Raw genomic sequence first — 19839 nt, forward strand, 5'->3', positions numbered from 1 at the left:
GGCAAGTGGTGGAAGTATCAGTAGGAGAGCATTTTGGCGACAGTGACCATAATTCGGTGAGGTTTAAGGTGGTCATGGAAAAAGACAAAGACGGCCCGGAAATAAGGGTTCTAAATTGGGGGAAGGCTGATTTTAATATGATAAGGCAGGATCTGGCCAAAGTGGACTGGGAGCAGCTACTTATAGGAAAATCCACATCAAAACAGTGGGAGACTTTCAGAAGGGAAATAGAGAGAGTACAGCGCCAACATGTTCCTGTAAAGGTCAAGGGTGGGACCAACAAGCAAAGGGAACCTTGGATGACAAGGGATATACAAAAATGCATTAGAAATAAAAGGGGGGCTTTTGGCAGTTACAAAAGACTAAAGACGGAAGAAGCCCTAGAGGAGTATAAAAAGTGCAGGGGCATACTTAAAAAAGAAATTAGGAGGGCGAGGAGGGGCCATGAAATAACACTGGCGAGCAAAATAAAGGAAAATCCTAAGATGTTTTATAAGTATATTAAGGGCAAGAGGATAACCAGGGAAAGGGTAGGGCCCATTAGGGACCAAAGTGGCAATCTGTGTGTAGAGCCAGATGATGTAGGCGGGGTTTTAAATGAATTTTTTGCATCTGTGTTCACTATGGAGAAAGACGATGCAGACATAGAAATCGGGCAAGGGGACTGTGACATACTTGAACATATTAGCATCGAGAGGGAGGAGGTGCTAGCGGTTTTAGCAGGCCAAAAAGTGGATAAATCCCCAGGCCCGGACGAGATGTATCCCAGGCTGCTGTGGGAGGCAAAGGAGGAGATTGCAGGGGCTCTGACACAAATTTTCAGAACCTCTCTGGCCACAGGGGATGTACCAGAGGACTGGAGAACAGCTAATGTAGTACCATTATACAAGAAGGGTAGCAGGGATAAACCAGGGAATTACAGGCCAGTGAGCCGAACATCTGTGGTAGGGAAATTATTGGAAAAAATTCTGAGGGACAAAATTAGTCTCCACTTGGAGAGGCAAGGATTAATCGGGGATAGTCAGCATGGCTTTGTCAAGGGTAAATCATGTCTGACAAATCTGATTGAATTTTTCGAGGGGGTGACTAGTGGGGTGGATGAGGGAAATGCTGTGGATGTGGTTTACATGGACTTCAGTAAAGCCTTTGACAAAGTCCCGCATAGGAGACTGGTCAAGAAGGTAAGAGCCCATGGGATCCAGGGTGCCTTGGCGCGTTGGATCCTAAACTGGCTGAGTGGCAGGAGGCAGAGGGTGATGGTCGAAGGTTGCTTTTGTGACTGGAAGCCTGTGTCCAGTGGGGTACCTCAGGGATCGGTGCTGGGTCCCTTGTTGTTTGTGATCTACATAAATGATTTGGATGAGAATGTAAAAGGTATGATCAGCAAGTTCGCAGATGACACGAAAATTGGTGGGGTGGTCAATTGCGAGGAGGAAAGCCTCAGGCTACAGGACGATATAAACGGGTTGGCCAGATGGGCAGAAAAGTGGCAAATGGAATTTAACCCTGAAAAGTGCGAGGTGATGCATTTTGGACGGACAAATAAGGCAAGGGAATACACAATGAGTGGTAGGACCCTAGGAAGTACAGAGGGTCAGAGGGACCTTGGTGTACATGTACATAGATCCCTGAAGGCAGCGGAACAGGTAGATAAGGTGGTTAAAAAGGCATATGGGATACTTGCCTTCATTAGCCAAGGCATAGAATATAAGAGCAGGGAGGTTATGATGGAGCTGTACAAAACGCTGGTGAGGCCACAGCTGGAGTACTGTGTGCAGTTCTGGTCGCCTCACCATAGGAAGGATGTGATTGCTTTGGAGAGGGTGCAGAGAAGATTCACCAGGATGTTACCTGGGATGGAGCGCCTCAGCTATGAAGAAAGACTAAACAGGCTGGGGTTGTTTTCCTTGGAGCAAAGAAGGCTGAGGGGGGACCTGATTGAGGTATACAAAATGATGAGGGGCATAGATAGGGTAGACAAAGAGGAACTTTTCCCCTTAGTAGGGGGGTCAATAACAAGGGGGCATAGATTCAGGGTAAGGGGCAGGAGATTTAGAGGGGATTTGAGGAGGAACTTTTTCACCCAGAGGGTGGTTGGAATGTGGAACTCAATGCCCAAAAGGGTGGTAGAGGCAGGAACCCTCACAACATTCAAGAAGCATTTGGATGAGCACTTGGAATGCCAATGCATACAAGGCTATGGACCAAATGCTGGAAAATGAGATTAGACTGGACAGGGATGGATGGGCGGCGCAGACACGATGGGCCGAAGGGCCTCTTTCTGTGCTGTAAAACTCTATGACTCCATGACTCTATGACTCTAGGGATGGGCAATAAATGCTGGCCTGATCAGCAACGCCCACATACCAGAAACGATTTTTTTTTATTAAACTGTCAAAAAGAGTGAACTGATAATTGCGAGCAAGTTTTTTGTGCTTCTAATGTCTCTGCTGGTGATTCAAAAGCCAGACGCAAGCACCAAGCGTCTTCGTGCACTGGTCATTGCACAGAGTGATCTGGTTGAAATCAGTTGCAGCTGCCACCTGTAGTTTTGGAATTAGAATCATATAATCTTTCAGTCATTCGGCCCGTCATGCCTGTGCCGGCTCTTTGAAAGAGCTGTCCAATTTAGTCCCACACCCCAGCTTTACCCCATAACTCTGCAAATTAGTCCTCTTCAAGAACACGTCCAATTGCCTTTTAAAAGTTCCTACGGAATCAGGCAGTGCATTCCAAATCTTAACATCCCTCTGTGCAAAGAAATTTCTCCTCATTTCCCCTCTAGTGCTTTTGCCAATTATTTTAAATCTATGACCGCTGCTTACCGATCCATTTGCCAGAGGAAATAGTTTAGAACATAAGATAAGAAATAGGAGCAGGAGTAGGCCATTCGGCCCTTCGAGCCTGCTCCGCCATTCAATGAGATCATGGCTGATCTTCTGCCTCAACTCCATTCAACGGCCCTATCACCATATCCCTTGATGCCCTTACTAGTCAGAAATCTATCGACTTCTGTTTTGAATATACCCAATGACTGAGCCTCCACAGCCCTCTGGGGTAAAAAATTCCAATGATTCACCACCCTCTGTGTGAAGAAATTTCTTCTCATCTCAGTCCTGAATGGCATTCCCTTTATCCTGAGGCTCTGGCCCTTGGTTCTAGACTCCCCAGCCAAGGGAAACATTCTCTCAGCATCCACCCTATCAAGCCTTGTAATAATTTTGTATGCTTCAATGAGATTCCCCCTCACTCTTCTGAATACAAGAGAATACAGGCCTAGTTTACTCAATCTCTTCTCAGGCGACAGTCCCGTCATCCCAGGAATCAATCTCGTCAACCTTCGTTGCACTCCCTCTATGGCAAGTATATCGTTCCTTAGGTAAGGACACCAAAATTGTACACAGTACTCCAGGTGTGGTCTCACCAAGGCCCTATATAATTGGAGTAAGACTTCTTTACTCCTGTACTCAAATCCTCTTGTAATGAAAGCCAGCATACCATTTGCCTTCCTAATGACTTGCTGCACCTGCACATTCACTTTCAGTGACTCATGTACAAGCACACCCAGGTCCCTTTGAGCATCTGCATTCCCCAATCTTTCACCATTTAGGAAATACTCTGCCTTTCTGTTTTTTCTACCAAAGTGGATAACTTCACATTTATCCACATTATATTCCATCTGCCATGTTCTCGCCCACTCACTGAGCCAGTCGAGGTCCCCTTGAAGCCTCTTCACATCCTCTTCACAACAGACACTGCCACCTAGCTTTGTATCAGCAGCAAATTTGGAAATGTTACATTTAGTCCCCTCATCCAAATCATTGATATGGACTGTGAATAGCTGGGGCCCAAGCACCGATCCTTGCGGCACCCCACTAGTCACAGCCTGCCATCCTGAAAAAGACCCGTTTATCCCTACTCTTTGTTTTCTGTCTGTTAACCAATTCTCAATCCATGCTAGTATATTACCCCCAATTTCATGTGCCCTAATTTTGTTCACCAACCTTGTGTGGGACCTTATCGAAGGCCTTCTGAAAATCCAAATACACATCTACTGGTTCCCCTTTATCTACTCCATTAGTTACATCCTCAAAGAACTCCACTAGGATCATTAAACAGGATTTCCCTTTCATAAATCCATGCTGACTCTGCCCAATCTTACTATTAGTTTCTAAGTGCCCAGTTATTGCATCCTTTATAATAGATTCCAGCATTTTCCCCAACTACTGATGTGAGGCTAACAGGTCTGTCGTTCCCCGTTTTCTCTCTCCCTCCTTCCTTAAATAGCGGGATTACATTTGCTATCCTCCAATCTGCAGGAACCATTCCAGAATCTATAGAATTTTGGAAGATGACAACCAATGCGTCCACTATCCCAATGGCCACCTCTTTCAAAACCCTAGGATGTAGGTCATCCGGTCCTCGGGATTTATCGACTTTTAGTCCCATTCATTTTGCTAGTGCTGATTTTTTTTTACTAATAATTTCTTTAAGTTCCTCATTCTCGCCACACCCTTGGTTTTCTCGTATTTCTGTGAGGTTTTTTTGTGTCTTCCTCCGTGAAGACAGAAACAAAGTATTTATTTAATTTCTCAGCCATTTCCTCATTCCCCATTATAAATTCTCCCGTCTCTGACTGTAAAGGACCTACATTTACCTTCGCCAGTCTTTTCCTTTTCACATACATATAGAAGCTTTTACAATCTGTTTCTATATTTTGCTAGTTTGTGCTCATATTCTATTGTCCCTTTCTTCATCAAGTTCTTGGTCCCCTTTTCCTGATTTCTAAAAAGATCCCAATCCTCAGGCTGACTGCTTTTTCTGGCAACTTTATAAGCTTCCTCTTTTGACTTAATACTAGCTTTAATTTCTTTCGTTAGCCATGGTTGGATCACTTTTCCTTTTGGGTTTTTATGCCCCAGAGCAGTTTGTTGCAAATTATGCATTATTTCCTTGAATGTTAGCCATTGTATGTCCACCTTCATACCTTTTAGTGTAGTCTCCCAATCTACCATGGCCAACTTGTCACTCATACCCTTGTAGTTTCCTCTGTTTAGATTGAAGACCTTAGTTTCAGATTGGACTACATCACTCTCAAACTTAATGTAAAATTCAATCATATTATGGTCACTTGTCACTAAAGACCCCTTTACCACAAGATTATTGATTAGCCCTTTCTCATTACACAGTACCAGATCCAGAATAGCCTGTTCCCTGGTTGGTTCCTCCACATACTGATCCAGGAAACCATCTCGCATGCATTCCAAGAATTCGTCCTCCACACCATTAGTGGCAATTTGATTTGCCCAGTCAATATGTAGATTAAAGTCCCCCATGATTACCATATTGCCCTGGTTACATGCACTTCTAACCTCTTGATTGATACTGTGCCCTACATTACCACTACTCCCTAGTTTCTCCTTATTTGTTCTACTAAAACCCCTCATGATTATGAATACCTTGATTAACATTCTCTGCCCAAAGAAGCACTAGAGGGGAAATGAGGAGAAATTTCTTTCGGAGAGATTTAGGTGTCCTCGTACAGGAAACAAAGTTAGCATGCAGGTACAGCAATCAATTAGGATGGCAAATGGCATGTTGGTCTTTATTGCAAGGGGGTTGGAGTATAAGAGTAAGGAAGTCTTGCTACAATTGTACAGGGCTTTGGTCTCCTTATCTAAGGAAGGATATACTTGCCTTAGAGGCGGTGCAATGAACATACACTAGATTGATTCCTGGGATGAGAGGGTTGTCTTAGGAGGAGAGATTGAGCAGATTGGGCCGATACGCTCTGGAGTTTAGAAGAATGAGGTGTGATCTCATTGAAACATATAAGATTCTGACGGGGGGTTGACAGGGTAGATGCTGAGAGGTTGTTTTCCCCTGGCTGGAGAGTCCAGATCTTGGAGCCATAGTCTCGGGATAAGGGGTCAGCCATTTAAGACTGAGATGAGGAGAAATTTCTTCACCCAAAGGGTTGTGAATCTTTGGAACTCTCTATCCCAGAGGCCTGTGGATGCTGAATCGTTGTGTATATTCAAAGCTGAGATAGATAGATTTTTGGACTCTAGGGGAATCAAGGAATATGGCAGAAAAGTGGCGTAGAGGTCGAAGATCAGCCATGGTCTTATTAAATGGCGGAGCAGGCTTGAGGGGGCATATGGCCTACTCCTAATTTTTACGTTCTTAATCCCAGCTTCTCTCCACATAACAGAGCTCCCTCATCCATGGTATCATCCTGGTAAACCTCCTCTGTACCCTCTCCAGGGCCTTAACATCCTTCCCACTGCACTACTTTCATCAACCCTCTCTGTTACTCCATCAAAGAAGTCAATCAGGTTAGTCAGACACGATTTGCCGTTAACGAATCCACGCTGGCTGTCTCTTATTACCCCATGCTTCTCCAAGCGAGAAGTATATTTGTCCTTGGCAATGGGTCTCTAGTAATTTTTTCCACCACTGATGTTAGACTGATTGGCCTGTAGTTAACAGGTTTAACTCTCCCCTTTTTTGAACAGGCGATTATTTTTGGTTTTCAGCTCAACTCACACAGGTGTTTGTTATTAAAGAGAACGTACCACTGCAGCCAATCCAGTGCCATGTTTTCCCTATTGTCAGAGGGGAAATTATACATCTTAAAGTTATTTTTCGTAGTGTCTTTATACCACTTCCCTTTCCCCACCATCACAGGAAAATTCACCATTTTCCAAGCTCACAGAAGACGACTTGCTTCAGAACCTTACGCTCCAGCGTCACTAACTTACGTTTAGTATGACTGGCGTCAAAGAACTTAAGAACATAAGAATTAGGAGCAGGAGTGGACCATACAGCCCTTTGAGCCTGCGCCACCATTCAATAAAATCATGGCTGATCTTCGACCTCAACTCCACTTTCCCGCCAGAACCCCATATCCCTCGATTCCCCTAGAGTCCAAAAATCTATCTCGTTGTTCAGCCTTGAATATACTCAATGACTCAGCATACACAGCCCTTTGGGGTAGAGAATTCCAAAGATTCACAACCCTCTGAGTGAAGAAATTTCTCTTCATCTCAGTCTTAAATGGCTGACCCCTTATCCTGAGACGATGGCCCCTAGATCTAGACTCTCCAGCCAGGGGAAACAACCTCTCAGCATCATAGTGACATGTAACATGACCTTTCCATTGGTGACCATGTCTTGCCATTTAATGCTTAGTATCGATTGTACAATGCTACTCCTGTTGGCAAAAATCTGAGTGCTGATCATCCATTGCTTAAGCTCATAAGACTAAACTTCCCATCTTAATACACTGTTTATTGCACTTCAGAAACTACCAGCCTTGGATTTCTACCTTACCTGTTGGGACAGAGTATCATTATCAGGACAGAATCACAACACAAATGGAAAATGCAGTAGTTACTTGGATTAGTTTCTTTCAATGAAGATCAAGCAATGCAGTAGAGATTAAGCATTTTATTTTATTATAACTAAACTGGTTGCTTTCTCCAAGTCAAACTATCAGGCAGAAGCTTGGCTCACCCAACACTCACCTTGAGTCAGAAGATCACAGGTCCTAATGTTACCCCACTATTCAAAAAAGGTGGTAGAGAGAAAACAGGGAATTATAGACTGGTAAGCCTGACATCAGTAGTGGGGAAAATGCTAGAGTCCATTATAAAAGATGTAATAGCAGAGCACTTGGAAAACAGTGACAGGATCGGACAAAGTCAACATGGATTTACAAAAGGTAAATCGTGCTTGACTAATCTACTGGAATTTTTTGAGGATGTAACTGGTAGAATAGATAAGGGAGAACCAGTGGATGTGGTGTATTTGGACTTTCAAAAGGCTTTCAATAAGGTCCCGCATAAGAGATTAGCATGTAAAGTTAAGGCACATGGGATTGGCGGCAAGGTATTGACTTGGATAGAGAACTGGTTGGCAGACAGAAAGCAAAGAGTTGGAATAAACGAGTCTTTTTCCAAGTGGCAGGCAGTGACTAGTGGGGTACCGCAGGGATCGGTCCTTGGACCCCAGCTATTCACAATATATATTAATGATCTAGACAAGGGAACTAGATGTAATATCTCCAAATTTGCAGACAACACAAAGCTGGGTGGGAGTGTGTGCTGTGAGGAGGATGCCGAGAAACTCCAGGATGATTTGGACAGGTTGGGCGATTGGGCAAAAGCATGGCAGATGCAATATAACGTGGATAAATGTGAGGTTATCCACTTTGGTGGCAAAAACAGGAAGGCAGATTATTATCTGAATGGCAATAGGTTGGGAGAAGGAGAAGTGCAACGAGACCTGGGTGTCCTTGTGCACCAGTCGCTGAAGGTAAGCATGCAGGTGCAGCAGGTGCTTAAGAAGGCAAATGGTATGTTGGCCTTCGTAGCAAGAGGGTTTGAGTACAGAAACAAGGATGTCTTGCTGCAGTTGTACAGGGCCTTGGTGAGACCACACCTTGAGTATTGTGTGCAGTTTTGGTCGCCATATCGGAAGGAGGATGTTCTTGCCATGGAATGAGTTCAGCGAAGATTCACCAGGCTGATACCTGGGATGGCAGGAATGACGTATGAGGAGAGATTGGGATGATTGGGCTTGTACTCGCTGGAGTTTAGAAGAATGAGAGGGGATCTCATTGAAACTTAAAAATTCTGACAGGACTGGACAGACGAGATGCAGGAAGGATGTTCCCGATGGTCGGGGAGTCCAGAACCAGGGGTCACAGTCTAAGGATAAGGGGTAAGAACATAAGAAATAGGAGCAGGAGTAGGCCAATCGGCCCCTTGAGCCTGCTCCGCCATTCAATAAGATCATGGCTGATCTGATCCTAACCGCCAATCTACTATCACAGAACCATCTCCTGAATCTAACAGAATTAGACACACGAAATCGGAGCAGGATCAGGCTACACGGCCCCTGGGCCCGCTCCGCTACCCACAGGGCCATGTCCGATCCGAACCTAGACTCATGTCCAAATTCCTGCCCACTCCCCGTAACCCTTAATTCCCTTTACTTCTAGGAAACTGTCTATTTCTGTTTTAAATTTATGTAATGATGTAGCTTCCACAGCTTTTTGGGGCAGCATATTCCATGGACCTACCACCCTGAGTGAAGTAGTTCCTCCTCATCTCAGTTTTGAAAGAGCAGCCCCTTATTCTAAGACTATGCCCCCTAGTTCTAGTTTCACCCATCATCGGGAACATCCTCCCCGCATCCACCCGATCCCACCCCTTCACAATCTTATATGTTTCAATAAGATCGCCTCTCATTCTTCTGAGCTCCAATGAGTGGAGTCCCAATCTACTCAACCTCTCCTCATATTTCCATCCCCTCATCCCCGGGATTAACCAAGTGAACCTTCTTTGTACTGACTCGAGAGCAAGTATGTCCTTTCTTAAGTATGGACACCAAAACTGTATGCAGTATTCCAGGTGCGGTCTCAACAATACCTTGTACAACTGAAGCAATACCTCCCTATTTTTATATTCTATCCCCCTAGCAATGAAAGCCAACATTCCATTGGCCTTCTTAAGCACTTGATGCACCTGCATACTAACCTTTTGAGTTTCGTGCACCAGGACCCCCAGATCCCTTTGTACTTCAGTACTTTCCAGTTTCTTGCCATTAAGATAAAAACTTGCTCTACGATTTTTCCTGCCAAAGTGCATAACCTCACACTTTCCAGTATTGTATTCCATCTGCCAAATCTCTGCCCACTTACTTAGCCTGTCTATGTCCCCTTGCAGGTTTTTTATGTCCTCCTCACTCACTACTTTCCCTCCCATCTTAGTGTCATCTGCAAACTTTGATATGTTACACTCGGTCCCCTCCTCCAAATCGTTAATATAGATTGTAAAGAGTTGGGGACCCAGCACTGACCCCTGCGGAACACCACTAGTTACTGATTGCCAGTCTGAGAATGAACCATTTATCCCAACTCTCTGCCTTCTGTTAGATAGCCAATCCTCTATCCATGCCAGAATATTACCCCCAATCCCGTGATTTTTTGTCTTAAGCAATAATCTTTTGTGTGGCACCTTGTCAAATGCCTTTTGGAAGTCTAAATACACTACATCCACTGGTTCCCCTTTATCCACCCTATATGTTACTTCCTCAAAGAACTCCAGCAAATTTGTCAAACATGACTTCCCCTTCATAAAACCATGCTGACTTTGTCCTATTAAATTATGATTATCCAAATGTCCTGTTACTGTCTCCTTAATAATGGACTCCAAAATTTTACCTACCACAGATGTTAGGCTAACCGGTCTATAGTTTCCAGCCTTCTGTCTACTGCCCTTTTTAAATAAGGGTGTTACATTAGCAGTTTTCCAGTCAGCCGGGACCTTTGCTGAGTCCAGGGAGTTTTGGAAAATTATTACTAATGCATCCACAATCCCTACCGCCACTTCCCTCAAGACCCTAGGATGTAAGCCATCAGGTCCAGGTGATTTATTCGCCTTGAGTCCCATTATTTTACCGAGTACCACTTCCTTAGTGATTTTGATCGTGTTTAGCTCCTCCCCCCCTATAGCCCCCTGTTTGTCCAGTGTTGGGATATTCTTAGTGTCCTCTATTGTAAAGACTGATACAAAATATTCATTCAGTGTTTTTGCCATCTCCATATTTCCCACCATTAATTTCCCGGTCTCATCCTCCAAGGGACCAACATTTACTTTAGCCACCCTTTTTCTTTTTATATAACTATAAAAACTCTTACTATCTGTTTTTATATTTTTTGCTAATTTACTTTCATAATCTATCTTCCCTTTCTTAATCAATCTTTTTGTTATTTTTTGCTTTCTTTTCAAGTTTTCCCAATCCTCTATCCTCCCACTAGATTTGGCTACCTTATATGCCCTTGTTTTTAGTCGAATACTATCCTTAATTTCTTTACTTAGCCACGGATGGCTCTCTTTTCTTTTACACCCTTTTCTTCTCAGTGGAATATATATTTTTTGGAAGTTGTAAAATAACTCCTTAAATGTACACCACTGATCATGTATCGTCTTACCCTTTAATCCATTTTCCCAATCCACTCTACTCAATTCCGCTCTCATACCTTCATAGTCTCCTTTATTCAAGCTTAGCACGCTTGTTTGAGATCCAACCTTCTCACCCTCTAATTGAATATGGAATTCAACCATGTTATGGTCACTCATTCCAAGGGGATCCTTTACTAGGACATTTTTAATTAATCCTGTCTCGTTACACAGGACCAGATCTAAGGTTGCTTGCCCCCTGGTCGGTTCAGTTACATACTGCTCAAGAAACCCATCCCTAATACACTCAATGAACTCATCCTCAAGGTAGCCCTGCCCAATTTGATTTGTCCAATTAATATGGTAATTAAAATCCCCCATAATTATAGATGTTCCCTTATTACAAGCCTCAACTATTTCCTGATTGATACTCCGTCCAACAGAGTTGCAACTGTTCGGAGGCCTATAGACTACGCCTACTAGTGTTTTTTTCCCCTTATTATTCCTTACCTCCACCCAAACTGTTTCATTATCCTGATCTTTTGACCCAATATCATTTCTCTGTATTACAGTGATTCCTTCCTTTATTAACATAGCCACCCAACCTCCCCTTCCTTCCTGCCTGTCCTTCCTGATTGTTAAATAACCTGGTATGTTTAATTCCCAGGCAGTCACCGTGCAGCCATGTTTCTGTAATGGCCACAAGATCATACCCATATGTAGTTATTTGTGCCACTAACTCGTCTATTTTGTTACAAATGCTACGTGCATTCAGATAGAGAACTTTCAAATATGTTTTGTGACACTTAGTTCCTGCTTTTGCCCTTTTTATTACTTTACCTTTTACTCCATACCTTCTGCCCCTTCCTGACACGCTCTGGTTTTTAATTTCCCCACTGCTACCTAAGTCTATGACCTTCTCTGTTGTCATTTTTATTATTTGCTCTCTAGGAACCTCCCCCCCACTAGTTAGTTTAAAGCCCTCTCTACAGCCCTAGTTATGGCATGTAAAGTTAAGGCATATGCCAAGTGAAGCCTGTCCCAACAGAACAGCTCCCTCCTGCCCCAGTACTGGTGCCAGTGTCCCAGGAAGCAAAACCCATTTCTCCCACACCATTCAGGACAGAAATGAGGAGGAATTTCTTCACCCAGAGAGTGGTGAATCTGTGGAATTCTCTACCACAGAAGGCAGTAGAAGCCAATTCATTAAATATATTCAAGAAGGAGTTGGATATATTTCTTAAGGCTAAAGAGATCCAGGGGTATGGGGAGAAAGCAGGGACAGGGTACTGAAATTGGATGATCAGCCATGATCGCATTGAATGGCGGAGCAGGCTCGAGGGGCCGAATGGCCTACTCCTGCTCCTATCTTCTATGTTTCTATATGTTTATGTTTCAAGACCCATTCCAAGATTTGACAATCTAGGTTGAAATTTTGAAAGTGTTGCTTTGTTGAAGTGCCATCTTGCAGCTGAGATGTTAAACCAAAGCCCCTATCTGGTGTCTCAGGTAAACGTAAAAGACCCCATGGCACGATTCGAAGAGTAGGCAAGTTCTCCCAGTGTTCTGGCCAACATTTGCCCCTCAACCAATACCACCACAGAGACTAATTGTTCATCGCATTTTTCAGGGGGGGGAATTTGCTCTGTGCAAGTTGGCTACCACATTTGCCTACATAATAGCAACTACACAGGGCATGAAAGGTGCTAGATGAACGCAAGTTCTTTCTTTTAGCATGCACCTGCAGTACAATTCTATTGTTCCGAGTATCAGTTTATAGATTCCCACTGGATTACTTGGTGCGGGGCAGGGGGGGGGGAAATTGATTGTGCTTATTTTCAATCAATTAATTTTTAACCACCACTTTTTAGGAGGAGAGTATACCCTTATTGAAATAAAACACCACAAAGCCACTAGAAATGTGGTGACAGCTTTCTGTATCAAATTAATGATCACTTAATTTAACTGTAAACACAAACCTTAGCAATACATTCTCCCAAAGAGCTGTTGTCCTTAGATTTTCTTTTGCTCATGATGAAGAATATTCATAAACTGTAAAAAAAAAGTTAAAGATAAACAGGATCTACTCATTTCAAATGTTTCACAATAGAGTGGCGAATACTTCTATTAGGATTATAATTATTAACAAATCACAATTAATTTACTTTGTGACAATTTGGGTTATAACACAAAGAAACTTTTGCTTTTGAAAATTAAAATTATAACAAACTACAGGTTTGAGGCCTCGACAGTGTGACGTACAGCCAGCAGGACACAAGTTATACTCTGCTGTACTTTGACTTGTTTTGTCAAGAAAGCTCTGCTCCCCATAGCAATTTTTAATATTGCGAGACAGTGAACAACAGCATCCACATCATCACGACATTAAGACTCAATATTACCTTAGAGTGCCATGAGATCCAATGCTCATCTGACTTCACACGGCCCACTGGAGTTATGCTCCAGTCAAAGAAAGAGGTGTAAGATAGCCTCCTTGACTACTGAGCTAGAGTGACACTTTCATGTCAATGCACACCAAAAGAGCGTCATAAGTGGTGATGTAACTGCAGACAAATTTTACTTTTAAGTTCATTTTAAAAACATATTACAATAAAAGCGACCACAGTCCAAACTAAAACTGCATGTGAAGCGCTTTGGGACGTCCTGAGCTGTGATAAGGTAACTCCTTCTTTCCTTCCACACTTGTAAACGGTGCGTAAATTTAGCTCCAATAGGTGAGACATTATTGATGATACAGAGCAAAGGTTCGACAGGCAAATTTCAGAGAGCTCCGCTGTTGCACAGTGATCAGCCTTTAATTGCACCATCAGACTGTCGCTTGTATAATACAAAAAAGTACAAACATCCCAGCCACTGCCTACCCGCGGTAAGCGGTCTTCATAATGCAGCACAAGCTGATGGGGAAAGAGTCGAGCGTGGTTCCCCGAGTGATGAGAAATGCCCATTTAAAAAAAAAAAGAAGCCGCAGGAGCAGAATCCTCTGAACCTGCAGCATCAAAAGTGGCTTTTGATCCACTCGCACGAATCAGTCTCTGCAACAAGAAAAAAAAAACAAGCCCTCACCCACAAATACTCTGCGCTAACCCGATCACTGCCTCGTGGACAAACCTGGTGTTTATCGAGACAAAAAAAATCCCCAGGAAATGCTGGAAACACTCAGCAAGTCAGGCAGCATCCGTAAAGCAATGGAAAATGTTGACGTTTCAGGCACGTCCCCTTCATCAGATCCTCCCACTCCCACAAAAAAAAAACCACACCGGCAGTTTACAGAAAGCTGGAGCTTGTATTTTTCTGCACTCATTGGAAAGGGGGACAAATTGAAGAAAAATCCTCAGGAAAATCTTTGTGATGAAACAAACCACCAGCTAGAAGCCGTTAAACCAGATTACATCCAATTTTCAAGAGCCAGCAACATTCCTCTTCAAAAAAATTTTTTTAAATCACCCCAAACACCCAACAAGATTGCATTAAGACCGAGAAATAATTTATATATTAGTTTAAAATTTACACTTCATTAAAAAATAAAGATTTTTTTGTTTAATAAAAGGGGAGGTTGGAATAGCTTTGCAACCAATGGCCTTCAACTCTCCCCACTCCAAATTTTTCAAAAAAATAAAGTCAAAAGCAAGGGATTATAAAGGGCTGAAATTTCATTTAAAAGGCTGCTTGTTTAAACACCGTCTCTGAGCAGAAACAGGGACATTTAAAAAAATAAATCAGACATAAAATGCTGAGAATTCACAACAGGTGTCTGAAGAAGGGGAGGACTTAAGCCTCAGGATGTGTCCTCAATATACATATGAATGCAGACACAGATTAAAACCCAGACAGTAATGGGAATGCAGACACAGATTAAAACCCAGACAGTAATGGGAATGCAGACAGAGATCAAAACCCAGACAGTAATGGGGAATACAGACAGAGATCAAAACCCAGACAGTAATGGGAATGTAGACAGACACAGATTAAAACCCAGACAGTAATGGGGAATACAGACAGAGATCAAAACCCAGACAGTAATGGGAATGTAGACACAGATTAAAACCCAGACAGTAATGGGAATGCAGACAGAGATCAAAACCCAGACAGTAATGGGAATGTAGACACAGATTAAAACCCAGACAGTAATGGGAATGCAGACACAGATTAAAACCCAGACAGTAATGGGAATGTAGACAGAGATTAAAACCCAGACAGTAATGGGAATGTAGACAGAGATCAAAACCCAGACAGTAATGGGAATGTAGACACAGATTAAAACCCAGACAGTAATGGGAATGTAGACAGAGATCAAAACCCAGACAGTAATGGGAATGTAGACAGAGATTAAAACCCAGACAGTAATGGGAATGTAGACAGAGATTAAAACCCAGACAGTAATGGGAATGTAGACAGAGATTAAAACCCAGACAGTAATGGGAATGCAGACATAGATTAAACCCCAGACAGTAATGGGAATGTAGACAGAGATCAAAACCCAGACAGTAATGGGAATGTAGACAGAGATCAAAACCCAGACAGTAATGGGAATGTAGACAGAGATTAAAACCCAGACAGTAATGGGAATGTAGACAGAGATTAAAACCCAGACAGTAATGGGAATGTAGACAGAGATTAAAACCCAGACAGTAATGGGAATGTAGACAGAGATTAAAACCCAGACAGTAATGGGAATGTAGACACAGATTAAAACCCAGACAGTAATGGGAATGTAGACAGAGATTAAAACCCAGACAGTAATGGGAATGCAGACACAGATTAAAACCCAGACAGTAATGGGAATGCAGACACAGATTAAAACCCAGACAGTAATGGGAATGCAGACACAGATTAAAACCCAGACAGTAATGGGAATGTAGACAGAGATTAAAACCCAGACAGTAATGGGAATGTAGACACAGATTAAAACCCAGACAGTAATGGGAATGTAGACAGAGATTAAAACCCAGACAGTAATGGGAATGCAGACACAGATTAAAACCCAGACAGTAATGGGAATGCAGACACAGATTAAAACCCAGACAGTAATGGGAATGTAGACAGAGATTAAAACCCAGACAGTAATGGGAATGCAGACACAGATTAAAACCCAGACAGTAATGGGAATGCAGACACAGATTAAAACCCAGACAGTAATGGGGATGCAGACAGTTTAAAGCCCAGACAATAATGGGAATGTAGACACAGATTAAACCCCATACAGTAATGGGAATGTAGACACAGTTTAAACCCCATACAGTAATGGGAATGTAGACAGTTTAAAGCCCAGGCAGTAATAGAAATGCAAACAGTTCAAAACCCAGACAATAATGGGAATGCAAACACAGCTTAAGCCCCAGACAATAATGGGAATGCAGACACAGTTTAAAACCCAGACAGTAATGGGAATGCAGACACAGTTTAAAGCCCAGACAGTAATGGGAATGCAGACACAAATTAAAGCCCAGACAGTAATGGGAATGTAGACACAGATTAAAACCCAGAGCCGAGGCTGCAGCCTACCTGAACCAGGCCCGCCGCTCACTCGTACGCTTCGACAGGCGCTCAGGTAACCCAAAGGCGCCTTTGTGTAACTCCGCCCACCGCCCTTTCCCCTCTGACCCCGCGCGTGACCTCCCCACCTCGTACGTCACTCGGTGAGCAACCTCCTCCCCCCCTCCCCCGGAGCATTTTGGGTAATCTCTGTCTTGGGACATGCGCAGTGCACTGGGTATTTTCAGCTGCAGGTTTTTTTCTCTCTCTCTTTTGCCCCTCTCTCTCTCTCTTTCTGTGTCTCTGTGCAAAGCTTCCACAAAAGTCTCCAGAAATAAAGCGGCCGTCTCCCTTTTTTCTTCTCACCATCCCGCATTCCCGACCGGATACATCCTGAGCGTCTGAAAAACTTCCTGGATACCTCCCTTAACAACCAGCCGACCTCCCGGGCCTGGCCAGCAGCCTTTTAAGTGCCATTTCAGCCCTTTATTACCCTTTGTTTTTGACTCTTTTTATTTAAAAAAAGCAAGCTTTGGAGAAGGCAGAGTTGAAGGTAAGTGGTTGCAAAGCAATTCCAACCTCCTTTTTTTATTAAAAAAATCTTATTTTTAAATGAAGTGTAAATTTTACACTGTAATTTATAAATATTTCTCTGTGTTAATAATGCAGCCTTGTTGGAGTTGGGAGTTTGGGGTTGTAATTTAAAAATATATATATTTTGGAGAAGAGGAACGTTGCTGGCTCTTGAAAATGGGGTTTAATCTGGTTTAAAGGCTTCTATTTATCCGCCCCCTCTTTGCTGCTGCTGCTGATGATGATGATGCTACGTTGCAGGCCACGGCCATGCGTGACTGCTGTTTACAACAGTCCAACTTCAGAGCTTGTAGGTATCAGCCCCGCAGTACTAAGAACGTTTGTTCCATCTTGATCAAAAAATGTGTTCGCATTTGCAATGTCTGGAGAGGGCTTACAGTAGAATCTGAATATGGTATACAGCTTTTTTTTTCTCAGTATATTTAAAATGCGAATCGCCTGATAGTTAAGATAGTCATGTTTGTGATCTTTCATATTTTGCATATTTATAGGCCCAGTAGGATGTGGATTACACTGCATAGAATTTTAGCCCGCTAATGTGGCAAAAGAAACATATGGAGTTGAAGGACTTGAGCATTGAGCAGTTTTGTCATCTCTCACTCCAGTATTACCTTTTTATTATAAAACTCAATGGGATTTATTTTTTTAAAAACTAAATGCACAGATTGCTAGAGCTGATGTGCATAGAGACTTTGTGGATGTAAATTGTTATTTTCCATTGTATAATTGTTTATATACTTTAATGTGGAGATGTTTTTCCTTTTAATATGGAAAGATTATGATACTATAGATTTTTTTCCCAAAAACTTTTATAACATTTTCAAACAGGTGTGAGCAGAGATGTACATTGAGTTTATATGTTAAGCATATAGCTGCAAGTGATTTAATATTCAGTTTGCAGTTTCAATTTAACATTTTATGCTTCCATTTTGTTTTGTAATCATAAAAATTTCAAGACAGAAGTTGCTGAAAATATTAGCTATTTTTACAGTGTACAGTACTGTTATCCAAAGTAGTAGGATCCCTTTCTCTGAGCCTTTTGTAGGCCTATGTTAAGCTATATAGTATTAAACTTTTCTACATTTATTTTATTTTGCATATCTTATTCTCCATGTTTTCGTATTACATGATCCCCAATAGACTGACATACTCTTGTTGGGTGGGGAGAATGGTGGTGTAGGGGAGGTAGGGTCTTTTTGGGGTTGAGATGGCTTCCAATCTGATACTTGAACCAAGCAGATCTGCAATACCCCAGGATATTGTTAATGGTTGACTAACCAGCCTGGCTTATTAATGGCTCCCAAAGGATTAGACCTGCCATTGGGACCTGGGATGCTTCCCACTTGGCTCCAAATAACCCAGTGTGCAATATCCCAATGGGTAGGGTGGTCCCAGCTAGATGACCGCCTCTGGTAAGCTGCAACTTTTTAGCTGGTTAAACTCGTACCCCTGTATGCACTTGGGGCCCCTAAACCTTAACTCTGTCAAAATTCAGTGGAGTTGGGTAAATGGGATGTGTATCTGAGGTAAGCATATTAGCCACACAGAAGCCCTACAGATTGGTTTAGATTTCTCAATAGCTTGATTTGGAGACTCTTCAACATGATTTTTTTGAGTGTGATGGGAGACTTTGCTGACTTAAAAAAAATACTGATTTTATTTTTCTCTTTAAAATTGTCAACTGTACACTGCTGGTAAATGTATACTCTGGTTTGAGCTGATTGTACCCCAAAATGTTATGATTTGTATACTTGCTTTGTTTTTGATTTTTTTATTCAAATGAGCAGTTAACATTCTTGATGTAACAATATACTGTCATATATAGTATTCCAAGAAGACTTATTTTTACATTGCTGCTATGTGTTTTATCAAATTTTATGCCTGCTTAGAAAACCTTTTTCAAATGAATAAATAATATTTTATGTAAGCTGGTCATGGTAATCAAGTCATACAGTATGCTCGAAGTCTCAATACATACTGTTACAAAAGTGCTTTGCATTTTTGCAGCAAGTATTTTCAGCATACTGTATTTTCATTTTCAGAATTATAAAACTTTGTGGAAAATTGGAAATTTGTGCAGTTTTTAAAACTTTTTGTTTTCAAAACACAAAGTGTGCCTTGGGAAAGGTATTGAAAAAGTGCTGCTGTTGTAACCTCTTTTAACAGAGTATTGCTACCTACAGATATGCTGTTCAAAAAATGTGTTATTACTGTTTTCTTCTTTTTGAATGCCCTGATTTTTTTTTACGACCATTGTCCTGTATGCATTATGTTTGATATATGCTGTCTTCTGTCAAAATGGCATGAAGTTGCTGTAAATTTATATTCATTGTTAACTACACTCGATAACAGCTACTATGATCTTGTATATCTGCCTAACTTAGATGATGCTGTATATTTAAATAGAAAGACTTACATTTATATAGTGCCTTTCACGACCACTGGACGTCTCAGCACTTTACAGCCAATGAAGTACTTTTTTGGAGTGTAGTCACTTGTAATGTTTACTAGTATAACTTTAGCTGACTTGAATAAAACAGTGTCCATTCCAACATTTGGCTATGTTGTAATTAGTTGCTATAGTTATATTGCATATAAAGAATTTCAGCAACCCCAAGAAACGTTCCTGTAAAAAAAAAAGTGAGTTTGACGCAGTTGTGCAGCAATGATACTGTGTAGTTTATTATTGCTTTAATTGAGTATGGAGGTACACTGTAAAATTTTGTATGAAGTCGTTTACTTGAAAACAAAGTTATGATTTTATGTGGTCAGCAATACTTTT

The 19839-nt window shown here is 42.0% G+C and overlaps 2 protein-coding genes across 10 annotated transcripts in view; one reads left to right on the forward strand and one right to left on the reverse strand.

Moving 5' to 3' along the window:
• The window catches only part of orc4 (origin recognition complex, subunit 4), a 127344-nt gene extending 110746 nt beyond the window's left edge, over positions 1-16598 (reverse strand). For 3 of the 5 annotated variants that reach the window (XM_085986676.1, XM_085986675.1, XM_085986673.1), the window contains exons 1-3: positions 16494-16523; positions 12950-13022; positions 7530-7566 (exon numbers count right to left, since the gene is read on the reverse strand). Coding sequence is in view for 2 of the 5 variants with exons in the window: in XM_085986678.1 (XP_085842804.1) it covers positions 12950-13003 (54 nt within the window). In the remaining 3 variants the exon portion in view is untranslated. Of the gene's footprint in view, positions 1-7529; positions 7567-12949; positions 13023-16493 lie in introns of all 5 variants that reach the window. The other 2 variants (XM_085986678.1, XM_085986672.1) reach the window with 1 other exon arrangement.
• An 85-nt stretch (positions 16599-16683) lies between these two features.
• mbd5 (methyl-CpG binding domain protein 5) overlaps positions 16684-19839 on the forward strand; it is a 236049-nt gene continuing 232893 nt past the window's right edge. For all 5 annotated transcript variants that reach the window (XM_085986680.1, XM_085986681.1, XM_085986684.1 and 2 more), the window contains exon 1: positions 16684-17016. The gene's annotated coding sequence lies outside the window, so the exon portion shown is untranslated. The remainder of the gene's footprint in view (positions 17017-19839) is intronic.

Source organism: Somniosus microcephalus, chromosome 4 (genome assembly GCF_052327205.1).
Source record: "Somniosus microcephalus isolate GS21.2 chromosome 4, FLI_Smic_1.0, whole genome shotgun sequence".
Classification (NCBI taxonomy): Eukaryota; Metazoa; Chordata; class Chondrichthyes; order Squaliformes; family Somniosidae; genus Somniosus; species Somniosus microcephalus.